The 26,296-nt window shown below is 43.3% G+C and overlaps 1 protein-coding gene across 1 annotated transcript in view; it reads right to left on the bottom strand.

Annotated features, from left to right (window-relative positions):
• SCYL3 (SCY1 like pseudokinase 3) overlaps positions 1-26,296 on the bottom strand; it is a 1,105,028-nt gene that overhangs the window by 200,773 nt on the left and 877,959 nt on the right. The window contains exon 10 of the mRNA XM_085600229.1: positions 4,034-4,204. Coding sequence (XP_085456355.1) covers positions 4,034-4,204 — 171 coding nt within the window. The remainder of the gene's footprint in view (positions 1-4,033; positions 4,205-26,296) is intronic.

Here is a 26,296-nt window from a genome sequence, read left to right on the forward strand (position 1 = left end):
GCGCCAGGACCAGCCTCAGAATTGGCTTGGATTCAGACTCTTGGATACTCTACTACACAGCCTCTCCTCTGATTCAGAGTGGCAGGAGGGAGACAAATCCTGCTGGGCATTTTTGTGTGCAAGGTGCAACATGGATTTTATCAACTCGGAACAAGCGTGGAGCTTGGCGCAGAAGTGACCCTATCATGTGGAGTGGGATCCCATGACCATTTCTTTGTTCTGCTACATAGTTTTGATTCCTCTAACCCTGACCACCTTTAGGTGCACCAGATAGCATTTGTCTCCTGATTAGGAGTCATACTGGAACGTAGGCATCACAGGCAAACGTCATATGGATCTATGACATCTGATTCCCACAGAGGTGGCAAGCTTTAACACTTGTAATCTTAAGGAGGAGACATTTCCGCTGACACTGTTGTAATCTGGAATTTAGAGTTGGTCCAACGACAAGTTGGGAGTGCAGTTCCAGATCTGCATCCAAGGGTTTGGGAAGAAAGGATCTGACTTCAGTAGGCAGGGAGCGAACCTATATGCAACACTGCACTGTCCTTTCCAAGGCAATGCATGGCTACTGCATAGTCAGGATGGTACACAGGAGCAACCACTGATAAAACCCCGATCTAGTCTGGTGCCTGCAGTTTTTCAAAAGCTGAGGAATCTGCAGTTAGAAGTATCCATCAGAAAGTGCGCTTTGCATAATAACCAACATACACAATACATTGAAAATCACAGTAGAAACATAAGGTAGGTATAAGGTTTTTTTAATCAAAGATGTTTCCGTCAAGGAGGTTCAGTGCATCGGTCCTGCAGTCATTCAGCAGCATGCAAAAGGGGGTGGGTGAATAGGTGCATAGGGTTCAGACATCTAGTTGGAGTGCTTGTTAACAAAGTGCAATTTTGTGTTACCTTCTGAATAGGAGGATAGTTTAGGTTCTCAGCTAAGCAGGGAGAGAGTTCTAGAGACAGGATGCTGTTCCAGTTCATGGCTAGAGAAGACCTGGATTTGGACGTCTCGCTAAGCAACATGTCTTTACTGTTCAGGCTTGATCGGTTCACTGCAATGGTGAGTAGGTTAGCTATGTTTGCTGGATCGTTCCAGTAAATAGCTTTGAATGCAAGGCGGACAATTTTGAATTTTAACCATCTTTTTTAGGGATTATCAGTGAAGTTCTTGTAGGATTGGGGAGATAAGGTTGAATTTCTGTTTGTGTTTATGGTGGAAGGGCAGACTTACTTTGTGGTGTATGAGGAGAGTGGAACACTGGAGGATATTTAAATCCAGACAAGCGATGATCAGAACATAACCTGCTGTTTTTAGCTGGTTTTGGGGACTGCAATTTGGTGATTAAGCTAGTTTGTTTATGTGCGGTATTAATGTGATTGAGTTGAATAATGTGAAATTTAATGATTTTACTACCTGTGATAAAAAGGAGAGAATCCTTTTATCTTTAATTCCTCAATATGTATCTGGTCAATTTTCCATTTGGATTTTAGACTGAGGAGAATGTTTTCAGTTATTATGAAATTAACATATGAAAAATGGCAGACAACCAATTCTGCAGATTGAGCCTGGTTTGAATGGTGATGTAATAAATGGACAACTTGTTTAGGCAATGTTACATATTGTTGGCCTGTTGGAGAATACTGATTCCTGAATCAGACAAGTGTATTTAGTGATTCTAGATATTAGTTGGACAGGCGTGGGGAGACAACAGATCTTTAGGTGATGTCCTGGGAGAAATGTCTAAAAGTATTTACCAATCTCCACAATTTCTTTATGGTTGGAGATGAAGGTAAATAGAATAGACACAAGGAAGCATTAGAATAAGGTACCTTTTTTAAATTAATTTAATAGAAATTATGAAAATCATTGTATGATTCAACTATGGGTTAATGATATTTTTATTTATTCAATCGATCAAAAATATGATCATTCACATTTCAAATACAGTACATTATCATTAACAATAATAAAATGTGCATCAATATAAAAACCATAAAAAAATGTTTACAATACAGTAAAACAGGCTACTAGATTTTTGTTTCTTGTTTTTTTTAAATCGGTGATATTTAATGTATCTAAATGTAATTAAAAGATTAACTAAACAGCATTATGGTGAAGTCTAGGGTTAAGGATGGGGGCCAGATGGAAGAAGTAAAGGGGACAAAGAAACGTGATTTTAATGTTATGAATAGGTGGGCGTAGCAAAGGTATGACAAAGTAAAACACCAGGAAGTGAACAAAAGGGAATTAAAGTTAGTTGATGTAAATATACTGAACTGTCATGGTGGCCCTCTCAACTTCAGAAATTGCTCTTGGGAGTTTCACAGGGAGAGGAAATGTGTTACACAAGCAAAATTCCTGTAGAAGAGACAAATGTACTCAAATATTATGAGACTAAGCAGGTGGCTGCATAGTGTGATCCGGGATAGTCTGGAGGAAATTGCGGGAAAGTATGCTGGTTTCAATTGGGTTCTCTCTTTGGTCATCATTCAGCAAATCTTAAGCCATACAGGAGTGGAGTATCTTGTTTCAGGAGCATTTGCGTTTTCTTATTGAGCATTGCGAAATTGCTGATGCAGGTCCCCAGGCGGAATGTCGCCAAAGCACGAGCAACATTTTTGGTGGCAGTTAACGGACGTTTTGTACATCGCACTGAAGGGCAAGTGGTGGAAAACATTCTTTGGAGGAAGTAGAACTTTAGCATTAATTGACCAGGTGCTCACTGAAATCCACTAGGGCCTTTAACTTGGCAGCTTTAAGAGGCAATTACAACTTGTGTGAAGTAGTTCAATTTTGAAGACTACCACTTCCAATCTGGCTGCAAATCAGGATGGTGATTACATAAATTGGGCATCGTGCTTACCTGTTCGATCTGTACTACGGTTTGCACCAATGTACTTTATGACTTATTTGTAAATGATGTGCAGTTTGCTCCATTGCTTTTTTGTCACACAAAAGATGATAATTTGTCCACAGTAAGCATGGATTTAGGGACGGTTATGGAATATAAAAAAGAAAGAGGAGAAATGGACAGGGCAGGAGTGGACATATGATGGCTGGAGAGTACCTTTGTATGCTGGGATGTTGTGTTGTATGCTCTCAACTCTTGAGTTTTCCTAGTTCTGTGAGAAACATCGCAACCTGCTTTTTTGTAGTTTGCTGATATAGGATGTTAAAGTGAAGTGAAAAGAAATACTACCCATTTCTTTTTCATTTATATAGGTATGACTTTCTTTAACGGTAGCTAAGAAAATCAACATTTTCTGGCAATAGTTATAGATACACCACAATTTTTTTTATTGAGATTTCTAATCATTTGCCATAACGAAACGTTACAACACATTCCAAGACGCATGCCCCATAGTAGTTCTAGCATATTTTCTCAATAACATCAATATTGGAATGCAAATCAAATCAAACAACAAACAGAAGATAAAGTTCCTACAGTGGAAAGGGGGGGCGGACAATCTCTCTTACAAGAATATGTTTTAAGGAAATTAAAGTAGAAACATCATGTATGCCTCAGAGAAATAGAGTACTCCATTCGGTGGGGAGTATGATCTTTACACTTGGCTCTCTTCGTGGTGTATTTCGGGGGTGAGGCAGCGCCCTAGGGTATCAGAAGAGTAGCAGGGGTCAATTGGGGCAGGGGCCCTTGCTCTGTCAGTGTGAGGAGAATCTGGGGAGGAGTGAAGGGATGGCTGTTGCGCCTGCAGCAAGTAGCAGCGGTAGACATGCCAGATGTCCTTAGGATGGGAGGTTGGGGGCTGAAGCGTAGCATACATTTCAGTCTGTGTATCACAGTACGCCATGCTGCGCATTCACATGTCTTTCGTTGGACTGTTTTCGCCCCCCAGTGCACAGCAATTTCCCTTTTCGCTAGCAACAGTGTTAGAGCAACGAACCGTCGATAACATAATTTTACGACAAACTATTCCCAGTAAGGCATACACCACAATCTTTGAAATGAACTGTGACCTCACAAAAACATTGAGACAAGAATGCATTCATGGCTAAAACAAAAATTACCTTTGCTTGAAGCAACCAGAATTTCATCATCTTCCTGCAAACCATATTTATGTGATCCTCTGCTGTTAGCCAGCTCACTGTTTGAGAGTGAAGTTTTTGAGAACGCATTCCCAAAGTAATGCTTCATGGGTTGGTTGATCTGCATTATGTGATTCATGTGTACTGGTGAATCTGCAAAAAAAACAGAACAAACATCTTAAGGCATGTTTCAGGAGATACATGGTTACTATATTACTAGTTACTGAAAATGACATGTCAGCATGTCATTGTCTTCTTTATAAAAACAAATCTACTGCCGCTTTAACATCAACACTTGGTCTGAAATAAATGAATGACAGATAGATAGTAATATTGCTCTTTGGGCTCAGTACTGCCCCCAAACCCACAGGTTTTTGAGCAAGCAGAGGATCTGTTACAACCATCTGAAGTTCCTATACAGAGTACGGTTTGAGGTTAGTAATAACAGTATTAACTATTTATATAGAGCTTTCTGCAGGTTTTGCCATTTTCATGTGCTGTAAATAATAGCCGCTGCTATTATCTAGTGTAATGAAATTCAAAGGGTGGTCTGGACAGAATTCAAAATCTTGACATGCAGGTGCCAGCAGTGAGCCTTTAACTACCACGTGTTCCAACACTCATTATTCAAGCATCAAGAGTCCGCACAGTGTATACTGTGCACAATATAAATAGTTATTTTCATTAATACATTATTTTTTATACAGATCATAGCTCTACAACCAGTGCATAGAACTCAGTATTTAACAACACATTTTCAGACTTCTCAAAGTTAGCTTGGTCGCAAAAATTACCAATTATGGATACGCTTTTTGCCTACAGCATGTGTTAGATTTATTTTTTTCATTTCTATTGTTTCTCATTACATCAAAGCCCAAAGGGGACCTCTAGTGCTTTACCTCATATCTGAAACTTCCCTCAATCCTAAACTCTCTTTAGTTTTTGTGGAAAAGATAGCCCTTAGAAGATACGATGTTGGCACCTTTTCTGATAGCCGGACCATTATTGTCCTTCAGAAAAGGTAGCAAGGGATCATATGTTAAGATAATAGGTTAAGTACTGAGGGATAGGTCCATGTAGATTGCATCCTAAGAATATCGATAATTTGAGGTTGCTGCAGTCCTGAGCTGGCGGATCAGTCAAACTAAGAAAGATTTAGGCATGAATACATATCATTTGTTATGTTGGTGTAGAGCTTATAGTTGACTCCCAAAGCATGAGTCCAGTGGTCAATGAATGCTCCTGTTGGCGGAGGCATGGGACACAATTCGGCTGGACATCCGAAATGTAGAGCAGAATAATTCGGAAACACCCGAATCGCCCACATGACTCTTCCAAGAGGATAACCCAGGGGGTTCGCATATAATACACGACTGCTACTGAGGTGACTCGTGGGGGCAGGGGTATTCGCTATTTCACTGGCGCTGCGTCTCCCTCACTTTCAGGCCCAAGAGGAATTAACTGAACTCAACACTTAACGGAGAGAGCGAAGCAACCTAAACGGGTACACACAAAATACACTTGGTAGTGAATCGCAATATAGGGGTAAATGAGAGGTACTAATTTGGACGTGAAAGCAGACACATGTACGATGCGGTATGACACACTAACATCCCAGTTCATATATCCCCCCTGTTTCTCCCTCCCATTTCCTTTTTGTTTAGAACCTCACACCTGGATACGCATTATAGGGCGAGCAGAGAATACAGGCCACATACACTTTTTCATTAATAGAGATACACGATGATCTATGTATGCTCATATATATATATGCATGGCTGTAATCTGTATAAGCATTGTCAAACAGTATCTAAAATGTGAAAAAACAATGCGTCTAGTGGTCAAATAAACAGTCTAAGAGAAAAAGGGAAAGTATTGTGTGATGGTCGACCAATGTTGCAGTCAAAGTTGTTCTATCATTTGAGTAAAAGAAGTTCAAGAACACAGACACAGACACAGTAGTATTGAGACTGCCTTATGAAAGAATGGTTTAAGCATTTCTCAAACAAGAAAGCATGCTCTCTATTCAATCTATAGTTACATCACTGATTGACTGACTATTTCACAGAGGCTGGTGTTTGGTGAATTTCAGCTCCAGCTGGTTGAGCCACTGGTAAGTGATTACAGATGCACCCTGGTTTATACATTGTCACATGGCCCCACGTTTGCTAGATGTGCAAGTAATTCAACACTATAGACGAATCATTCAATTTATTTCTCATTCTTTTTTGGTGGCTGCGGCTGGAGCTGCGCCTCTGGCACCTGTGCAGGTCCGAGGCCTTGTAATAGTCCCATCATGGTTAACTCTGTGATGGGCATACCCTTCTGGATAGCTCAGAAAATTAAACAGCTTGATACAGTTTTCTCACTCACTAGTTCTGTAGACAAACACAGGATGCTTACTATGTGTTTGCGGAGTGGTCTGATTTAGAGGACTGCAACACCTGGGGGGCGGTGTTTGCCTCAGTGTATACACTGTGCCTTGGCACCCCCCCCCAGGAGCGTTCTGACGAGCATTCTAAAAAGTGTACAAGATGAACACGGGGCTGGTCCAGCCCTGGATTTGGGGATGGAATTAGTGGGTATGTTCCTTATTGTCTCTATGTGATTCTGGCTAACATTAAAGGTGAAGCGGTTTGCTTGTAGGTGTGCCAACGCCTAGCGGTGGGACGCTGATCGAGAGTCACAGCTGCCGATTATTACTACAGATGTCTATACATTCCTGGGAGGCATTAATTTCAGAGTCAGACCATTTACACAAGTTCAGTCTAAACCTCCTGTGAGAGGGATGGGCGGAAAGTAAAACGAGGAGGTCTTATAGGCTGCTGAATGATGGCTTCATTTATTAACACAAGTCAAGAACAGAAAATAATCCAAAAGGTGAGGGAGTCAGGATGGGAATCTGATGTCGTCTTAGCCCGGGATGCTGGTGGTTGTGGCTCTTCTCGTCCTCTTCACAGGGTGACCGTGGCACAGCCCTGGGTAAAACAAAGGAGAGAAGACGGTCAATTCGGCTATCCCTTTAGGGAAAGTTAACGTAATGTGAAGAACGTTCCGTCACCGTGACAATAATAAAAACAAGAAAGAGTGAGAGGGAAGGGTCAGGGAAAATAAATCTAGGTACAGCCCTGGTAGGGGCTGAAAGGACCATGAAATAAAGGAAGATTATGACCTCTTTTCTATTCAGGTCTTTTACGCACACTGAACCCCTTTTTATCAGGAGATTGAAGCCGTTTCAGTCCTGGTTTCTTGGTTTATTGCTTCTAGTGCTATACAAGTCAGTTTCAGGATGTGAGCAGGGGAATGAGGGTAAGTGAAAACCGGAATAAAGCGTGACCACAACACTATCCTGTGTACCCCGAGTCTCTTAGACTCACCCCCCGTTATTTACTGAGACCCTTGCCCTGGTTCACGTACCGCTGGGGGCCCGAGCTGCGGCGGCGTTACAGCATCCTCTGGGGGTATCCACCACTCTTCGGACCACTCCTCCTGCTCGACACCGCCTCTCTCCACGCTTCATTGGGGATCCTCGTCTGCTTCTCGTCCTCGCTCCTCCACTGCACTCTGAGCTTCTCCTTCCGAACACGCTCCCCTCTGCGTCTTCCGGGATCTCCCTTTCTGCTGATACTCTGCCCCTTGCCTCCATTAAGTGTCGTACCATTGGCCGTTACCCTGAAGAGGGGGTTCCTTGTCCTGTATGGAAGAAGGGCCAAAGGACATAAACTTATTCTGTGCCGTTACCGGACTAACGTTAGGCATTTCCAGTTTCCTATGAGGACCCGTAGAGGTTACAGCCGGGTTGCCGCCCTGGTCCTCCTCACACCTCCCTTCTGGACAAGTAAGGTCGTCCAGTCTTTCCGAAAAAGGCATGTAACAAAAATATACAGCATCAGAAGCCTAGGTCTCGTGCTGGTTCGCCTCCACCTGACGCTTCTGAGCCTAGATATGTTTTATGTGACTGCTCTCAACTTAAAACACCTGAGAGGTTCCAGGTTCCATGTCCCCGTTCTCCTCGTTCCTTTTAAGGAATCATCACATCAACAATTTGGCGGAGGGGGCGACAAGATCACAGACAGGGTCCACACAATAAAGTTGACACCCGCAGCGACAGTTTGACGTGCAAGTCAAACAGGAGGAACCACCTCAATATCAAGCCCCGTTTCAGAAGAAAAATATTGCCGCTTTGACTGTGAAGTATGCCCCAAATGGTGAAAATCCTCCTCCTTTTATAACGGTTGAAACTGTGGACACCCACGTAGTCCACCCTCCCCCCCCCCCTCCCAATAGACTATGAAGTAGCCCTCCAAATTGAAGGGAATATAAAAATACTGTCTTTTGGGATAATTTGACGTCTTCCCACGACATTTTGCTTGCAGAGGTTAATTGTCCTCCCCCTTTTGTCCTCGCTTCCTCTAAGGGCGAGGATGTAATTCTACCATCTTTTTCACAATATGTCCCAGAGGAGACTAAACAGGCTTATGCTTCAGAGTGGGCTATAGCCTTGGCTCCTGCGTTATATCGCAATCAAGCGGGTTGGGATAAGGATTCACCGCTGCATGTTAATCCTTTATGATTTAGACCTCAGCCCCAACCACAATATCCCATTAAACGTGATGCTAAAGCGTCCGTTAATGACATCTGCTCCAAATGGAATATCAGGGTGTAATTGGACCCTGTGTCTCGTCTATGAATAATCCTCTTTTTCCGATATTGACACTGGATTGTTCATATCACATAGTTTTAGACTATAGACATTTGAACAGTCATGTTTGTACCTTTGCAGTCTAGAATACACACAGTTCTGCTTTAGTAAATAACATTGTTTGAAAGAAATTCAAAACTACGTTAGATATTTCCAATGGATTTTTCAGTCGCCTTTTGGCTCCAGAAAGCCGTGACTTGACCGCATTCAGCACTCTTGACAATTAGAGACGCTATGCGAGATTTCCTATGGGGTGTAAGAATTGCCCAGGGTTTATGTGGCATGCATTGTATGGATTGCTCATGAAATCGACTCTGATGCATTTTCATATATCGATGATATATACTTGACGGATGAAGAACTAAATCTTTATCTCATGCTTGTGGATCGCATTATTATGCAATTCACATCTTTAGATTACAAATTCAAATTAGCAAAAACGCATATTGCCTTTTTGGCAGTTCTTTTTCTTGGTTACGAACTGAATAATGAGGGTAGTGGGTTGGCACCCAACGTTTTGAAGAAATGTGCTCAATTGCAACTTCCAACTACCCTAAAAAAGTTACAGTATTTGCTGGGTTTCTTGAATTTCGGCAGAACCTACATATCAGATTATGCCCAGCCTATCAAACCGCTATACGCGTTGATACAACCTTTGTTTTAGTCTTCCAGCTGGCTTCCGGAACACACTGCAGTGCTGCGGTCTTTGCAGTCTGATTTGCTTGCAACTCAATTCTTGTTAACTAGAGACAATACCTCAAATTTGGTCATAAGGATTGTACCAGGAACGTTAGGATTCACATCAGTGACTTTTGATGAAGGGGACACAATTCCTATTGCTTATAAATCGCATTTGTATACTCCTGCAGAAATGCATTTTTCTTCTACCGAAAATTTTTTAACAGCGGTATAGATGGCGTTTCTAAAGCAACACTCTCTGGCTCAGGGCAATGGCATTTTTATGGTTTCGCCTGTGCCTGCTTTGGAAACTGTCACGAAGGCGAGTGTACCAAATTCTAAAGCTCTGTTGCCTCATTGGATACAATGGGCTAGTTCATTGACACCAGATTATGTCAAATCTGTCTTTGATCCTTCTTTGCAGATACAAGAGTTTTTACAATATAAACCTGTTCATTCTTAAAATAAAAAAAATCTTTAAACTTTATTCGGTATAAAAAATATACCATAAAAGCTACAAATTATCCAAAACAGGTTACAGGTACAGACATAAAAAAGTTAATAAGGCATCATTTTAAAAGCTGTATATTACAATTTCAGTCAAAAGATTAAAAGATTACATTGCACCTATCCCACGTCCAGCCAATTAATCTGCAGTCATGGAGACCATTTTTTTTTAAATAATAGGTTAATTAAGACAGGGAATCTACAGGTTACCACTTCCCCTTGTGTTCCGTAATCTGAATGCAGCCCGTAAAAAATTAATGGTACAAAAAAGTGTGAAAGCATCTGGGGCCAATTTTAAAAATAACAATGCCACCCGTGCCTGTTTGAATCTGGCTTTCTTTAAAATTCCCTTCAGGAAGAGTCTCCTGGGATATGAGAAGAAAGGGCAGAGTATAATGAAATGGAGGGTGTCCTGAGGAGATCTATGATTGCAGCCACAGGGCCCCTTCATCTCTATAAAAGGTGTGAACCCTGCCGGGTCAACTAAAACATGATGCAAGAGATTCAGCCTAAACTGGGCCATTAGGAATCTATCATGTGCACTGTTTATGCAAGACAGGTATGGTTCAATGCCTCTGACAGACCTAACTACTAGATGTTTCCTCACCGATGGCTTAGCTAGTTCAGTATCTTCCCTGAGCATTGATACATATTTAAAGAACCGGTCCTTTACCAGAGCCTTATCTTTCATACCCACTTTAGCGGGGTTGGCAAATAGGTCTGCAAACCCAATTTTCTCAAAAGTCTCCTTCACGTATTTGAGCCAGGGACTTTTTAGCCCATGATCAAGGGAGAGGCAGTCTTCTATAACCTGCCTGCTGAAAGCCGCCTCCTCGTTTGCCCAGATCTTTGTCCAACAGACTTAAGGGTTTAACTGCCATGCTGTCCTTGATATATCGGACAACCAGTTCTTCATGAACAATGTGGGCTGGGGTGCTCTGAGGTACTTTTAGCAGGCGCCGAAGGTACATATTCTCTTCAGTTTGTAACTGTGTGGCCTGGGTAAAACCCCACACCTCGCTCCCATACAACACTTTGGCACAGCACATAGCATTATATAGTCTCAGTATCTGCTCTGGGGACCAACGTCCTAACCTGTGCGCAAAACTCATTATGGACCCAGTACAGCTGGTCACAGCCCGGCGCTTTTCTTCTATCAAGTATTTAAAATTTAGTTGATTGTCAAATAAAATCCCCAGATATGAAAAGGACTGTACCTTTCCTAGGTGATGCGATCCGATTATGTACTTATAGGATTTACCCGTTTTTTCCCCACTTCCATTACATATGACTTTGCCAAGCTGGGCGATAAATCCAGATTCTCCATAAAAGACACAAACCCGTCAATTAACAGCTGCAAGCCTTTGGGGGTACGAGCTAAAAGTACCGCATCATCTGCATAAAGCAGAACAGGGATTCCCCCCCCCGCCCCCCCCCCCCCCAGTACCTATCCTAGGGGTATCCACCTGTAACCTGCTTAATTCACGGTACAGACCATTAATATAAAGTGTAAACAAAAAGGGAGCTAATATGCAGCCCTGTCTGACCCAACTAGTGCACAGAAAGGGTTTTGTTATGTCCCCCTCCTGACTGTATCTGACCCATGCTGTGGTGTGTGAAGGCAGGGATTTTAAGATGTTAATGAGACCTGGGTCCACACCAAGCCCACCCATAATAGCCCACAGTTTCCCCCAATTAACTCTATCAAAGGCCGCAGTCAGGTCCATGAATGCCAGGTACATTGACCCTTGATTGACTATTGTATATTTGGCCGAAATAAGGTACAGATTAAGGCATTGGTTGGTGGCAGATTTTTCAGGTCTAAAACCAAATTGGAGGTCGGCTATGACCCGATGCTCCTCTGTCCTGTCAATCAACCGGTTTAAAACCACCTGTCCTATCACCTTTGCTGACACGTCAATAAGGGAAATCTGGCGATAACACTGCGGGCTATCCTTATTGCCTTTTTTTAAAATAGGGACAATTGTGGCAGTGGTCCAAGATACTGGCATTTTCGTGTCCACTGCTGCGTTTATGACCCTAGTCAGGATTGGCGCCCAAAGATCCACTTTACTGATAAAAAGATCGGGTGGAATCCCATCCGGGCCCGGAGTCTTTTTCCTGGTTAGGCCTCCAATTCCAATTTTAACCTCTCCCAAAGAGAATCCAGCAACTGGTTTGTGCTTGGGTTATGGTTATAGAGCCTATAAAAGTGCTCATGCCATTGCTCCGGCAGGATGTTATTACTCAGTCTCGATTTATCAGCCTCTTGAAAAGACAGATTATTTATGATTCTCCAAAATGCGGTAGAATCCCTTAGTGTCACCGCCTCTGATAGATCTTCCCAGGCGTGTGTCTGTAGTTGGCTTTTGCGTCCTTTAACCGCCAACTTATAGTTTTTCTGGCACAGGGTCACCTGCTCCCCATCTCTTGGGGACATCTTTAAGACGTTTTTCAGTTCTCTTAGGGCACGTGAGCATTGATGGTCAAACCATCTTGGGGTGTCCAGATTTGCCTTATGGACTGGGGCTCTCAATAGACTGTCGACTATTTGGGCGACATCTTTGAAAGCATCCACTAAATCTGCCCCTACTATTTCAGGGTCTAAACACCTCTAGATCACACTTTACCCTCCTTTAAAAACGATTCATAGAAAGCCTCGCCATCAACCTGTGTCCAACACAGCCTCCTACCTTGATCCGTGGCCCTGGCCACCCCCCTCATCGCCCCAAGGGGTATCTGGTCCTGGCATACATTGGCAAGTGATAGGGCAAGAGGGTTATGGTCACTGAATGCGCTACAATCAATACTAAACCAAGTCTCACAATTTCTAAGTGATGCAGAGACAAAAATATAATCAATAAATGAGGCACAGCCTCTGCCTTTGAAAGCAGGGTGAACCATTTTGTCCTGCTTAACATTAACCAAATTCATTGTCAGTGTTAATGCATGTATGTTTAAAAGGGCACTAAGTTCCTTTCTCTCCTTAGTGTGCTCCAGATGTGGACCGTCCTGTACGGTTCACGTTGTCCAGTCCCCCAGTGATACTCTCAGATTTGGACACAAATGGCAATTAAAGTCACCTGCTAAAAGCATCCAAGGAGCCATCTGCCCATGAACCTGTGAATGATTAATTATTGTATCCAATTTGTGCAGACTTATAAAACCCTGTTCATTTGAATTAACATTATAAAAGTTTATAAAAAGTAACCTGTAACATTTACTAACAAATTTCAGCCCCTGCACAACTTCCGAACCCTAAGTTCGATCAGACCATCTTCCCTGCAATGTGAGATCTACGTAAATAACAAACCCTCCCCTGGCCCTACCTGACAAGGCCTTACGCGCTGGGAAAACGAAGGTTTTATATCCTTCTAAAAAAAGTTATTAACTGATTCCCAGGTTTCCTGTAAACAGATTATGTGAAACTCCCGTATATAAAGTAGCCATTGCTGGTCCTTAAATTTGGAAGACAAACCTGCTATGTTCCAGGAGACCATTTTTATATCTTTCCCAGTTTGCCTATCTCTGCTGGCAGTTGCCTGGGGGTTGTGAGACCTGTTGGTAGGCTTACTTATGCCCCTAACCTCATGGGCGTTTACCACCTGAGGTTCACAGGTATCTTGGTCTTCAGCTGTCCCCATGCTTCGCTCTCCTCCCCTCCATCTTTGCTCAGTATTGAGCACCCAGCTGTTGTGAGCAGTATCTACTTCCCCCACCCGATTTAGTCAATCGATGTCATCCAGGTCTCTAAATGGTGCAAAGGTGTTACTTATTGGCACTATATTGGCCTGTCAGAGATCCTCCTCTTGTCTGCCCACATGTCCGTGATGCATGTTTGGGTTGACCAAGTGTCTGTAAAAAAAAAACAGCGGAAGCAAATTAATGCTTGAGTCTGCATTGGCTAAGTAATGCCCTCTACTCTGGGAAAGGGTCTTACGCACCAGTTCAGGGAACCTAAGTGTCACAATCACACAGTCCCCTGGGAATGCTTTCCTTGAACCGCCGACCCAGGATACCCTCCTTGCCATCAAGATGTGTCTATGGTCTCTAATATTGAACCCCACGTTTCTACGCATCCAATGCGCCACCTTGGTAATCAGTTGTGTCGTGGATTCCTACCTTTGAATGGTATAAGCTGGGATGCCTGTTAACACAACTGTATATGGGCTTGAAGCAGGGGGAAGGTTTAGAACAGGTAAGCCAGGGGTACTATGCGCCAGTTGTGAGACCATCTCTTTTGCTTGCTGCGGCACATTAACTCCCCTTCCTAATCTAGAGGTATCCACTGACTGAGATGGAGGATTACCTGGAGTCACTGTCCTAGAATCCCTTGGACCCCCATTCACCCCACTTGAGTTTGGTCTCGATGTTTCAAGACCCATACGTTGGTTGCAATTAGCCCCCCCACATTCCACTAGTACCTGATCATTGCCCCCTTTGCCCTCTGAACCATCTCATTGATGGGAGAAGGGGCTTGCACGGACTTGCGCATTAGTGACTTATGCCCCCCACCCCAGCAATACATGAACATCTACATGCCCCTGTATTGATTAATACATTATCAGAGTTCTGGAGAAGCAACAGTCTTTTTCTATTGCCACAGGTTTACATAAAAGGGGTCCCATAGTCCCATAAGAGTACTCATCATAGTCTCCAATCGTGTCCAGAGTTCGGGATCATCCTTATCATCCACCGCTACGCGATTTTCACCGTCTGAAACACAGGTCCCAGCCAATCCATTGTTAGGTTCTGGTGTCCGCTTATCGGGAAATCTAATCGTTTGATGTTTAGATAAAGGCTTATGCTTGGGCTTCTGTTTTTATGCAGCTCCCCCCCGTGTGCTTTGCAGGCTGCTCATCGGTGCTTGCTATCATAGATTTCGATAGACTTATCACACCGTCCCTGGTGGCCTTTTTTGATCGAGTGATAGCCTCATCCCTGACAGATTGAATTTCCATATGCGCCATGCGCGGGCTCGCTGTTTCTTCAATCAGTATGGGTGAGTGGTCAGAATTCCCATCCCCTAGGGGCTTCGGGGCCGGATTGACAATGTGAATCTGTGCAACTGTGGTCAATTGTGATCCCGCTGATGGTAAAACTGCAGTCCCATTAGTGCCCAGGGCCGAGGTGACAGTACAAGGGTTATCCACAGACAGCGGCGCACCTATAGGGGATTTGGCCATAGCTATGCCTCCCCTTGACGACAGTTTGTGGGCTAGAAGGGAATTAAGCAAGAGTCTTTTCTCTGTCATCTGGATCTGGTGGGTCAAGAGCGACTCTGCTCTTGTCAAAAAAGCGTCGCTAGGATACACGCTAGTTAAACGGGAGATTGCTAGGGGGTGGGGGGGGTCGGGGGGGTTGTGCGCCACAGCCCAGCGGTTGGATGACAGAGCTTGATAGATGTATGCTGGCAGAAACGGAGGTCTATGTAGCAAGGGGATGTCCCAAAAAATGGGATCGGAAGTGGGAAAGGTGGAACAAATACCGAGGGGAACCTGTAGCATCCCCCACGGCTGAATTGGAAATGCGTCAACAGGCAGAAAGAGCAGATTGAATGAAATGTTTATTTTGTTTACTGACTTGGTACATACGAAAGTGGGGTCAGGAAAGAACGTATCCTCAGTCTATGATGTACAACGATGCTGTTAAACTAATAAACAAATAAAAAAAAAAAAAAAGCGTCCATGGTCCCTGCAAACACCCCCCCCCCCCCCCCCAACTGGTGGGCCTTACGTTTACTCATGATGTTGGATAATTAATGGGCACTGGTAAGCAATTACGGTTGAGCCCCCCACCCCCCCCAATACGGTTTGGCACCTTATTTGGTTAATGAAGTCCAGCGTAGAGCATACCATGTCAGGGGGTGGTCCAGGCAAGCCTCTTCCAGCCTCTGACGGGCACAGACGGGCCTGCCCTTGGCCCGGGCTTCGCCTGGGCACACCCACTGCGGAAGCCCAGACGGCCTTTTGAGCACCTCCTGGCACTCTGGATCCGCATCGGCGGCGTGCTCGCCGCAGGGGGTGCAGGGAAGTGCAGTCCGATGATTCCTGTGGCAGTGGCGGCCCCCGGAACGAACAAAGCGGCAAAACAGCAAGCAGGCAAATGTTTAACGAGCTCCCACGCTGCGGAAGTCCGGCCGGCCTTTTGAGCACATCCTGGCACTCTGGGTCGGCAGCGTGTTCGCCGCAGTGGTTGCAGTCCGATGATTCCTGTGGCGGTGGCGGCCCCCGGAACGAACAAAGCAGCAAAACAGCAAGCGAGCAAATGCTTAACGAGAACCTGTTCATTGTCTTCCTTTGTCCCTGCTTACTCTTGATCAGTACAAATGTATTATTTACACTGATGGGTCTGCACAGCCAGCTATTGGTTCTAAACATGCTTATTCTGCAGCCTGCACTATTGTGGCAGGCACGATAGTGGACGGTCATTTTAAATCCTCCTTGGTTCACACACAATCCCTTGGGGATTGCACTGCAAAATTGGCCAAGTTACGTGCTTTGCTCTTGGCTCTTGAGTTTGCTGATCTTGAAGTGTCTACTCTTATAGTGTGCGACTCCTTCTACAGTGTACAATCTTTTAATAACAACTTATTCTTTTGGAAACAAAGATTTTCGTGATTCTAAGGGTAGCGCAATAAAGCATAAAACGCTTTGGGTCCGAGTGGCCGCTCTTAGAGACCGTTTCCCGCTCACACATGTTATCCATACACTAGGCCATCAGCATGTGAGAGCACAGGCTGTTGGTAATTCTATGGCAGATGAAGCAGCCAAATCTGCAGTAGGCACATTCTCTGTTGCAGCCGTTACAAGGTCAATGACTAAAATCGATGATATTTTAGCAGCTATTGCTACGACGGAGGGGACATGGTTTCCCCAGGGTTTCCCTAGGGTTTCCCTTCGCGTTATTCCTATCACTTAACCACTGATCGGGTTCGGTTTGTGACTTTTCCATCAGTTGGTGATCGATTGATTCCCAACGAGGACCGCAGACTTTCATGGTTTATGGCTGCCCATGAAGGAATGGCTTCCACACATGCGGGAGTGACAGCCACAATTTCTCTTTTACAGCAACGTTATTGGTGATGAAACTTATACGAACAAACACGCAAATATGTTCTTTCCTGTGGCATTTGTCAACAGATTAAACCTTCTACTGTTTCACGTCCACCGCATACTCAGCTTTTCATTTCAAATCGCCCGTTTGGTTGTATCACACCGTCTTGATCACTGCGTTCCCTTGATATCAGACAATGCATTCAAATATATTTTGGTTGCAGTTGATACTTGCACTAGGTTCCTCTGGGTTTGGTCACATCGCTGTGCTGACACTCGTACTGTTAAAAAAGATTTGCATGTCTTTGTAGGGGCTTATGCCTGTGACACCCTCCATTCTGACCAAGGACCTGCTTTTGCCTCTAAGGCTTACCGTGATTCGATTAAGACGATGGGGATGCAGGTGCATTCCTGGTCTCCAAATTGGCCTGATGGCAATTCTGTTGTGGAGCGGATGAACCGTGACTTAAAGCAATCTTTAACAGCAAGGGTATTAGGTACAGGCCGGGGCTGGTAGACTATTCTCTATGGGGTTCAACGTGCACTAAATAAACTCCCTAGAAGATCTCTAGGTGGGCGGACCCCATACGAAATGCTCTTTGGCATTAAGATTTTTGTGCCAGACCAGGACGGTGTAAACGTTGTGGTGGCTGCCGAAACATCTGACATAGATAACCATTGTGCTATGTTACAAGATCTACAAAAGAATCGAGTTGCTCTAGCAAGAACCCATTTGCCTTTGCCAACAGATGCAGGAGCGCTAGTCCCCGTTTCCGGCTGGCTTTCTAAAGTTGGTGATCAGGTCCGGGAGAAAGTGGCAAACAAAAGAATTTGATCCCACATACCGTGCTCCGGTTCCGGTCCTTGGTCTAAAGGGCACCCAAACTGTGATCTTACCTCTGCTGCCTGGATGGAAAGACAATTGGCTCATTTCAATTGAACATTCCAAGTTACACCATATGGCGATACTCAATAGTATGTCTACAAGCATTCCACCTCAGGATGTTTCACTCCATCAGATGAGTCCTCAATGTGTTGCCTGTTTTGCCTTCAACGTCTATAATTGTGGAAAACTAGTATATTTCCCCACCAGTTGAACCTACAGTTGATATCCCAGAAACTATAATACATTCAACTTTTTTTTTTTTAATAAATATTTTTATTCGAGAGTGAGACATAGAAAACAGACATTTTTCTCATCCCACCTTCATTTTATCCCAGACTCCCCTGCACCCCCCCTTACCCAGATCCACATTAAACCACAAAGATGCATTAACTCCAGCCATCTTCCATTACAAATTTTAACAATTTTACAGTGCCATGTGCTAATTTGCGCCTATCAATGTGTTGGTGCTTTAATGGCAGTTTGATCCCATCCACACATGTACTTGATTAAAAATATAATAAGCAAAATCAAAAAAGTGTAATACTATAATCCGTTAAACTCTATATAGATGTTTTCGCCGACTGGTCACCTCACATTAGCAGCATAAATAATACCATTGAGCATGTCTCCCTGAATACTTATTTCAAAGTGCAAAATGCAATACTGTTAAAGTGTTGAGTGCCAAGTAGTAAAAAGCAGTCTATTCTCACATTTCAACTCCACCTTGAATACTTCCACATGAATTGACATATAACTTTGAGAAATTACACAATGCCGCATTAAAGTGCTTAATGCCTACATCCCTTCAGGTATCCAAAGAAGTACGTATCATTCCATCCAATCTGAAACAGGCTTCCATATTTCCAGACCTTTCTTTTTTGCTTTGCTTCCCTTGCCTTTTCTAAATTATATGTAGCCATCAACCGTGCCAGCCACTGCTGGATAGAGGGAGGAGACGGGTCCAGCCATGATAATGCAATACATAGCCTAAACACCGCCATTGATATTATCACAATTGCACCTCCTTTCCATTGCTCCATTTTGCTATTCTACTTGGAGTATAATAAAGCCCAAAGCATGTCTTGTAAAATTGGACTTGGAGTTTGGCCAGTATTAAAAGTGTCTGGGTTTTTTAAAATATCTTTTGAAACATGCCCCTGAAATCTCTAATCTTTCTTGCCACTTAGCAGAACACATTTCCATGTCATCTTTAGTATGTTCATTCAGAAGCTTATAGATGGTCCAAATTCTAGGAGGGGTGGGTACAATTATTCTGTCCATTAGTTCACATCTCAGGTAAATGCGTTTTATCTACTTTTTTTTGTAGAAAATCCCTGATCTGTAAGAATTAAAAAAAATCCCTGGAAGTAAGTCCGAATTCAGTTGCTAATTCCGTATACGATCTAATACCCTCCTGACAATAAAAATAGCCTAAATGTTTAATACCCAATTCAACCCAGTTCTTGAAAGTTGTATCATTAAAAATATCCGATAAATTCTCATTTTGCTCCAATGTGGTATAATAGTTGAGCTTTCCCACCCCAGTAAGACATAGTATTGCCCCCCAAATTTTAAAGGCCGTAAGAAGTGTCTTGAACCATACCCTTTTATAATAGCCATAGCTTAATTGGTGCCAAAGGCATCCCCACGCTTCTTGACCTATAACCAGTTCCCATATAGGGGAGGGGATTTAAAATCTCTTACACTATGATCCATATTTAAAAGAGTCGAAAAGTGTGTAAGTGATGTTGCCCACCAATATAACTTCAGATTGGGAAGGGCTAAGCCTCCACGCTCCCTAGGTAGTGATAGAAATGTATATGCTCTTCTTGGGCTGGAATAGGACCAAATAAATTGTGAAAAAATATTTTCAAATTTTTTAAACCAAAGATTTGTAAAGACAAGTGGTATTGCTCTTATAACAGTTTTGGCAAATCATTTTTATTACGTTGGTTCTGCTGATGAGAGTCCGATGTAAGTAATCACATTTAACACTTTCTTAGTATCTTCCGCACACTTCCCCATATTTTCGTTAACTACCTGATCCAGATCATTTGTTAATTACTATTTGGGTTTTTCTCTCGATTTAAGGCATAACCTGAGAGTAAGCCATATACCTGTGCCTCTTCTTCTATTACCCCCATAACCTGTTCTGGGTGGGGGGTTACAATGGCTATATCCTCTGCATAGGCTAGAATTTTGCTCTCATGTTTATTACTCACTATTGGGGGAATATTCTGAGCTACTGCAAGTTGTTTAAGAAAAGAGTCTATATACAGTGCAAAAAAAAAGCGGCGAGCAGGGACACCCCTGTCTCGTCCCCCTTGTAATTTTCAGTGGTTGGGTCAACTCTCTATTTAAAAGTACCCAAGCTTCCGGATCTTTATACAAGGCTTGGATTGCTTTTATAAACCTGTTGCCAACCCCCCCTTTTTTTTTTGCATTGTCATCTATAAAAAAGGCCAGAAGACCATATCAAAAGCCTTCTCAGCATCTAAAAACATGGCCACCATAGGATCTCCTGCCACTTGACTTAGATCAAATAGGGTGTTAACTCTTCGAACATGTTCAATAGTTCCCTTTCCGAGAATAAAGCCATGCTGTCCCTCAAATACCATTTTACTGATAACCTGCGAAAGTCGCGTTGCCATTACTTTAGAATAAATCTTAACATCCCCATTGATTGAAGTTATAGGACGATAGGAGCCCAGCTCCTGTACCGGCTTGTCTTTTTTCGGGAAGACTATAATTATAGCTGATGCCCAGGTTTTTGGTGGGGTAGCCTCTTCTGATATCTGGGCAAACATAGCTATCAGGATCTCTTTGAGTTCTTCCATAAAGGTTTTATAAAATTCTATAGGGATTAGGTCCGGTCCTGCAGCCTTCCCCCCCTAGGAAGGTTTACCATTGCCTCCTCTATTTCTCTCCAGTCGACCGGGTATTCTAGTACCTCCCTCTCATCTTGCGCCAATACCTCCATCTCACAAGTGTCCAAGTATTTACCTATTCTGTCTTCCATATCTCCACCCAATCTTCCCGTATCCTCCGTATAAAGTGATTGGTAGAATCTAAAAAAGGCTGCCCGTATATCCTTAGACTCCGTTACTCGCCCCATTACTGGTTCATTTATTGCCAAGATCTCACTACGTGTCACCTCTGTTCTTGTCTTGATAGCCAGCAGGTGGCCCACCCTCTCCCCACATTCACCGACTTCCTCCCTATGAGCTGTTGCCTTGTCTAGAGCTTTCCTCAATAATTCTCCTTGAATTTCTGCCTTTACAAAGGCCACCTCCTCTTGTGATTTACCTATTTCCAGGTTTTTACTTAAGGCTTCAACTACTCTTTTCTCTGTTTGGACTAGTTTTTGCAGTCTGACATTCCTAAGATTTCTTTCCTTTTCCTACTTGAGTATTGTATTGCCTCGCCCCTCACCCCTGCCTTTAGAGTGTCCCAAACTATTCCAAATGATGCAGACTCCAAATTTTTCTGTAAAAAATCCGGTATCCATTACTTCATATGCCCTACATACCCTTCATCAAATAATAAGGCCCTCTCAAAGGTCCATGTAGAGGCTTTCTCAATTTGCCCTACCTGTACTACCTGCAGTACCAGCGGGCTGTGATCGGATAATACTATAGGGTGTCGATTAATATTGCTTCTTCCCACCAGTGTAGGGGATGCGAAAAAATAATCCAACTGAACATGCTTCTGGAGTGGGGCCGAGTAGTAAGTGAACCCATGCTCCTCCCGCCTCTGTACCGACCATACATCCACCAAGCCGTGTATCTGGCATAGATTACAAAGTGCTTGAAACACCTTTGGCTTCCGACCCCTATACCTTTGATCCTGTTACCATTTGGAATTCAAATTAATATTAAAATCCCCGCACATGACTATTTGCAGTGGCAAGTGCACTAGTTCGTTAGTTGGCCATTCCCACAGGGATGGATCATCCACATTACTACCATAAACTGAGCACAAGGTGAAGTCCAGTTGATCTGGGGTCTTCCCATTTGTGATGACCCATCGGCCTAAACCGTCTACGTGTGTTTTCTTGAACTGAATTGATCTACTCTTGGATAAAATCGCGACCCCACCATGTATGAGTCCTCTGCGTAGTAGCCTCAACCACAGTGTACCCAAGATATTTCGGCAAATCTTTCTATGACCCATCAAGGTGGGTCTCTTGCAAGCAGACGATGTCTGCCTGCAACATTTGAAGACCTTGTGCCACCACTTGTCTTTTTTTTGCATTGTTTAAACCACAAATATTCAATGTTGCTATGCTTAGTCTACCCATCTGCTTAGTTGCATTTGATTGCCCCTTTTTTAAGCCTTTCTACATATAGAGGATAAAATCATTGCTGCCACATGTTTCAGTGTTATTACCCAACCAGTACCCTTTTCCTGTGCACTTAATCCACCCTTTGTGTGAGTCCCCCCACCCTCCCCTAACAAAAAGGCAATCAGACATAGTCTGATCGATGTGTGGCTGACCAGCTGCCCCCCATCTCCCTTGAGCCGTGAATTCTCCCTTAAACTAAAAGATAGCTGTTTTTCACAATCTGATGCATAATGTTGTTTCTACACCATCTTTTTCTTCCCCCTGATTTCTTAAAGTATTCTTGTGCTTGCACTTCAGAGGTAAAGCTGCGTGTTCCTCCAAAAATTATTTTTAGTCTGGACTGATTTTGCAGGAAGACCTCTGTTCCAAGCTTCTGAAAGGGAGAGAAGAGTTGCCTTAAGCGCCAGCATCTTTCAACTGTTGCATGTGCAAAGTCTGGGTGCACAAAAAAGGAAATCCCGTTGATCCATTTTGGAGTGCTGGGATGGGCTTTATCAAAAATCATTTGTTGCAGCAGAACATTTCCAATATATACCAGCATTGCTCTGGGTTTCTCATCATGATTCTGGGTTTGTCTTCTCTTGAATAACTGAAAGCGGTGGGCCCTTTGTAGTTCCATATCCCAATTCCAGCTTGTTTGTTCAGGAAATGCGTCCTTTAAAAGTTTTACCATGTAGCCTCTGGGATCACTCCCTTCAATGTCCTCTGATATCCTCAAAAATCGCAGATTTTTCCACCTCTGCCGGTTTTCATAATCTTCCAGCTTAGTCATGACATCTACCACGGCCGCTCCTTGCCTTGCGTCTTAATCGACTCCATGTCCACTTCCAGTGACTCTGTCCGCGTCTCAACCGAAGTTATACGGTCCGCGATTTCCGCACACATTTTATTTAGCAAGCAGATTCCAGTTTGAACTTGTTTCGCGGCAATCCTGGCTCTGCGTCCCTCTTTTCTATTCTCTTCCTGCATCCGCTGGATCGATTTTAAGATATCTGATAGAGAGGGTGCTTCCATTACTCCCGGGTTGTCTCCTTTCTCGGTTTGAGGTGTAATCTTTATATCTGAGTAATCCCATTTAAGTTGCTCCCTTGTGCTTTTTTTAAGGCTTCCTGTCGTATTTTTCTTTTTATCCCTTTTCTTTTTCTGCGTTGTTTGGGAGAAGAAGCTGGAGCAATCCTCAGAAATAGATTCTGCACTTGATGTTCCATCCTCCAGCTCCGATTCCTCAGACTCTTTCGTTAATGAAAAGAATTTTTCCACACCGTGGCTCTCTGGTGTCAGATTGCCCGCTTGTGCCATTCATTTTCTAGACATTCTTGTGCTCGACTGTTTTTGTCGGGTCATCTCACTCGAGATTATAGCCCCTAAGCTGGTCTTCTTAGTATAGTCCTCCTCCACCTTAGATGTTTCTTAAATTTGTTCCTCAATTCCTTCTGATATTTCCCCCCCCCTTTGCTATTCCCTGTCTTGCATTAGCTGAGGTGAGAATGTTCCCAGTTTGATCCTTCCCTTTGTCCATCCAGGGGCTCCTGGCTTCCTCCTCCATGCTAGCAGCTTCTTTCCCCTGTTCCATCGGAGCCCTGTCGCCCCCCTCCTCCTTCAAGTTCCCTTTCTCTCCTGCAGTCATTTTTATATTGGCAAACATTGAAGCTAGAGTTGGTTGGGCCGGCCCCCCCTCTGCTTGTGCTGTTACACCCAGACCCGGAGCTTTTTTCTTTATGCCGATATCCCGCTGCTTCTTACTGACTCCGCAGCGCTGTTTTGGCTCCAGCGAGGTATCCCCATTGCCGTCTGATACACCGTCTCTTCCCTGCATTCCGTTATTGCCGGGGGTGTCGAGCCTCACCCAATTCTCCCTCCTCTCATAGCCATCGGCGTTTCCTTCTCTTGCAGCCAAATCCTTTGCTTAAGCCGGAGGAGATATTCCCTCAGCGCGGCCGTGGTAAACTTTAACGCGGATTCCAGCACGTCCCGCCACCAGCCACGTTCTGTACTGCTCGCCAGGTCTTGCGGTCGGTTGTCGAGTGTCCGATCCATCGAGGGAGATGGAGATGGCAAGCGCTGCAGGTAGCCTCCTGCCCCATCTTTGCCTCAACGGTGTTCAATACATTCAACTTCTAATGAAGAACAACCCCCATTGTTTCAACTCCGCTCCAGCGGTTACTATACTGAACAAGATAATTTTTCTTCAGATACATCTTCGCTGTCTCAGTCTATTGCTGTGCCTTCTACAAGGATTTGTGTTTTCATCTCGTGGTTGAAAAGAACTTACCTAGTCCCACCATGGGCTTACATCTGGATCGTGTTGTCAATGGTGTTCCTCTTCATGTGGATTGGATTCGTGACTGTCTTTGTACTTTTGATTAATGGCCACATCTTGCCTGAATGCTCTGCTGTGGACCTGGTTGACGGAGTACTGGCCTGCGTACTTCTTCGCAGAAAAATAAAAGAGACCAAACCTTTATTAATATTTCAGCAGTCCCGATCGCTGATGACATTGTTTGGGACAAAGTGCTATTCGATGTATATTGTCCTACGGAGACCCAACAAATTCCATATGTCTTCTGTGTTTCCTTGGGAGATGTCGAATGGGAGATGCATTCAGATGATTGGGATGTCAGTGCTGTTAATTCTTTGTTTTCTGATTTGCAGTATTATACGGTTTTTGATACAGAAGATCTATATTTAAATTCAGCGAATTATGCAGATTTATTTTGTTACCAACATTATGCACATCACTTTCTTAACAAAACCGGTACTCAGCAACCCACATTTAATTATACACGATGGAGACACTTTGCCCAACACCAACTAAAATAAGTTCAATTTCAACGAAAAAGAAATTTACAAATTTTGCTGGTTACAATCTATCCGACCCAGCATCATATCATTTTAAATTGAATATCCCCACATTTAACCAATATATGCTTACACAGACTAAGTTGATTTATTCCTCATCCTTCATAGCCGATCTGTCCCTGATAGGTTACGATTATACTAAGGACACTATTGACTTAAAGCCTATTTGGGGCACTAGAATTTGGCAAGTGCAAGGGAGTGAGTTGTTGCATCGTGCATGTTTAATACCATCTTAACTAATATTTTTAAATTGGACAGTCCAACAAACTACCTGCTTCGGTTTAACCACTGCTAAAAATGAATACACCCTCTATGCCATCTCTGCCTCAATAAGAGACGTGGCACACACATACCAACTATACAATTCAAAAATTCACTAGTATGACACGAAATGGCACTTTTAATTCCTCTATGATAAATCCGGAGATTTGGGTGTTATGGCCTACAAACACAAATGCTTGCGATTTCCGTTTTATAAATCCCGCTGATGGGTTTTTCCAAAATAGGCCTGATCCTCGATACTTGCACTCGCATACAATTACCACTTATTTGGTTGATAAATTATTTCAACAATGGTTGGAACATTCCACACTATCGTCTGTGAAGCACCATCTTTCCCTTTTGTCAGGAGACTTTGATCTTTCAGATTTTCTTTTAGGTCCGAAACCCCCTTCTACTAAACGTTTTCTTTATGCAACCTATAATGAATTTTAGACTATCACAAATGGAATCAGCACTACGCTTACGCCAAATTGATCAAGATCATTTGGAAAAAGTTCTTGCCGTAGTTGATAACAGTATAACACACCGTCTTCTCGTATATATACCTTAGACAATATTATGGCATCTGTTATTGATATTGTCGAGACTGAAGTATCTACTTTGTATCATGGTCAGAATCAGCTACATTCCGTTTTAGAATTCGGTTGGACGTTACTGACACTTAAAAATGGGAGAGTACCATGGGATTACCTGAATGTTTATGCACTGTTTTTACCGTTCCATTTGACAGATAAATAAAACTGATGTCGATGAAAGACGCATTGAGAAGCTAGAACAGTTACAATTTACTGTAGAAGAAACAGATTTAGCAGTATGGTTAATACATGGTGTTATTTCATTGCCCATTTTACTTTTCCAGTTTACATCTTGCATGAAACACTATCATGTGGGTAGATAAAAACTGTTTGGGAGCAGGTACATACATGAATTA

This window comes from Triturus cristatus, chromosome 4_2 (genome assembly GCF_964204655.1).
Source record: "Triturus cristatus chromosome 4_2, aTriCri1.1, whole genome shotgun sequence".
Lineage (NCBI taxonomy): Eukaryota > Metazoa > Chordata > Amphibia > Caudata > Salamandridae > Triturus > Triturus cristatus.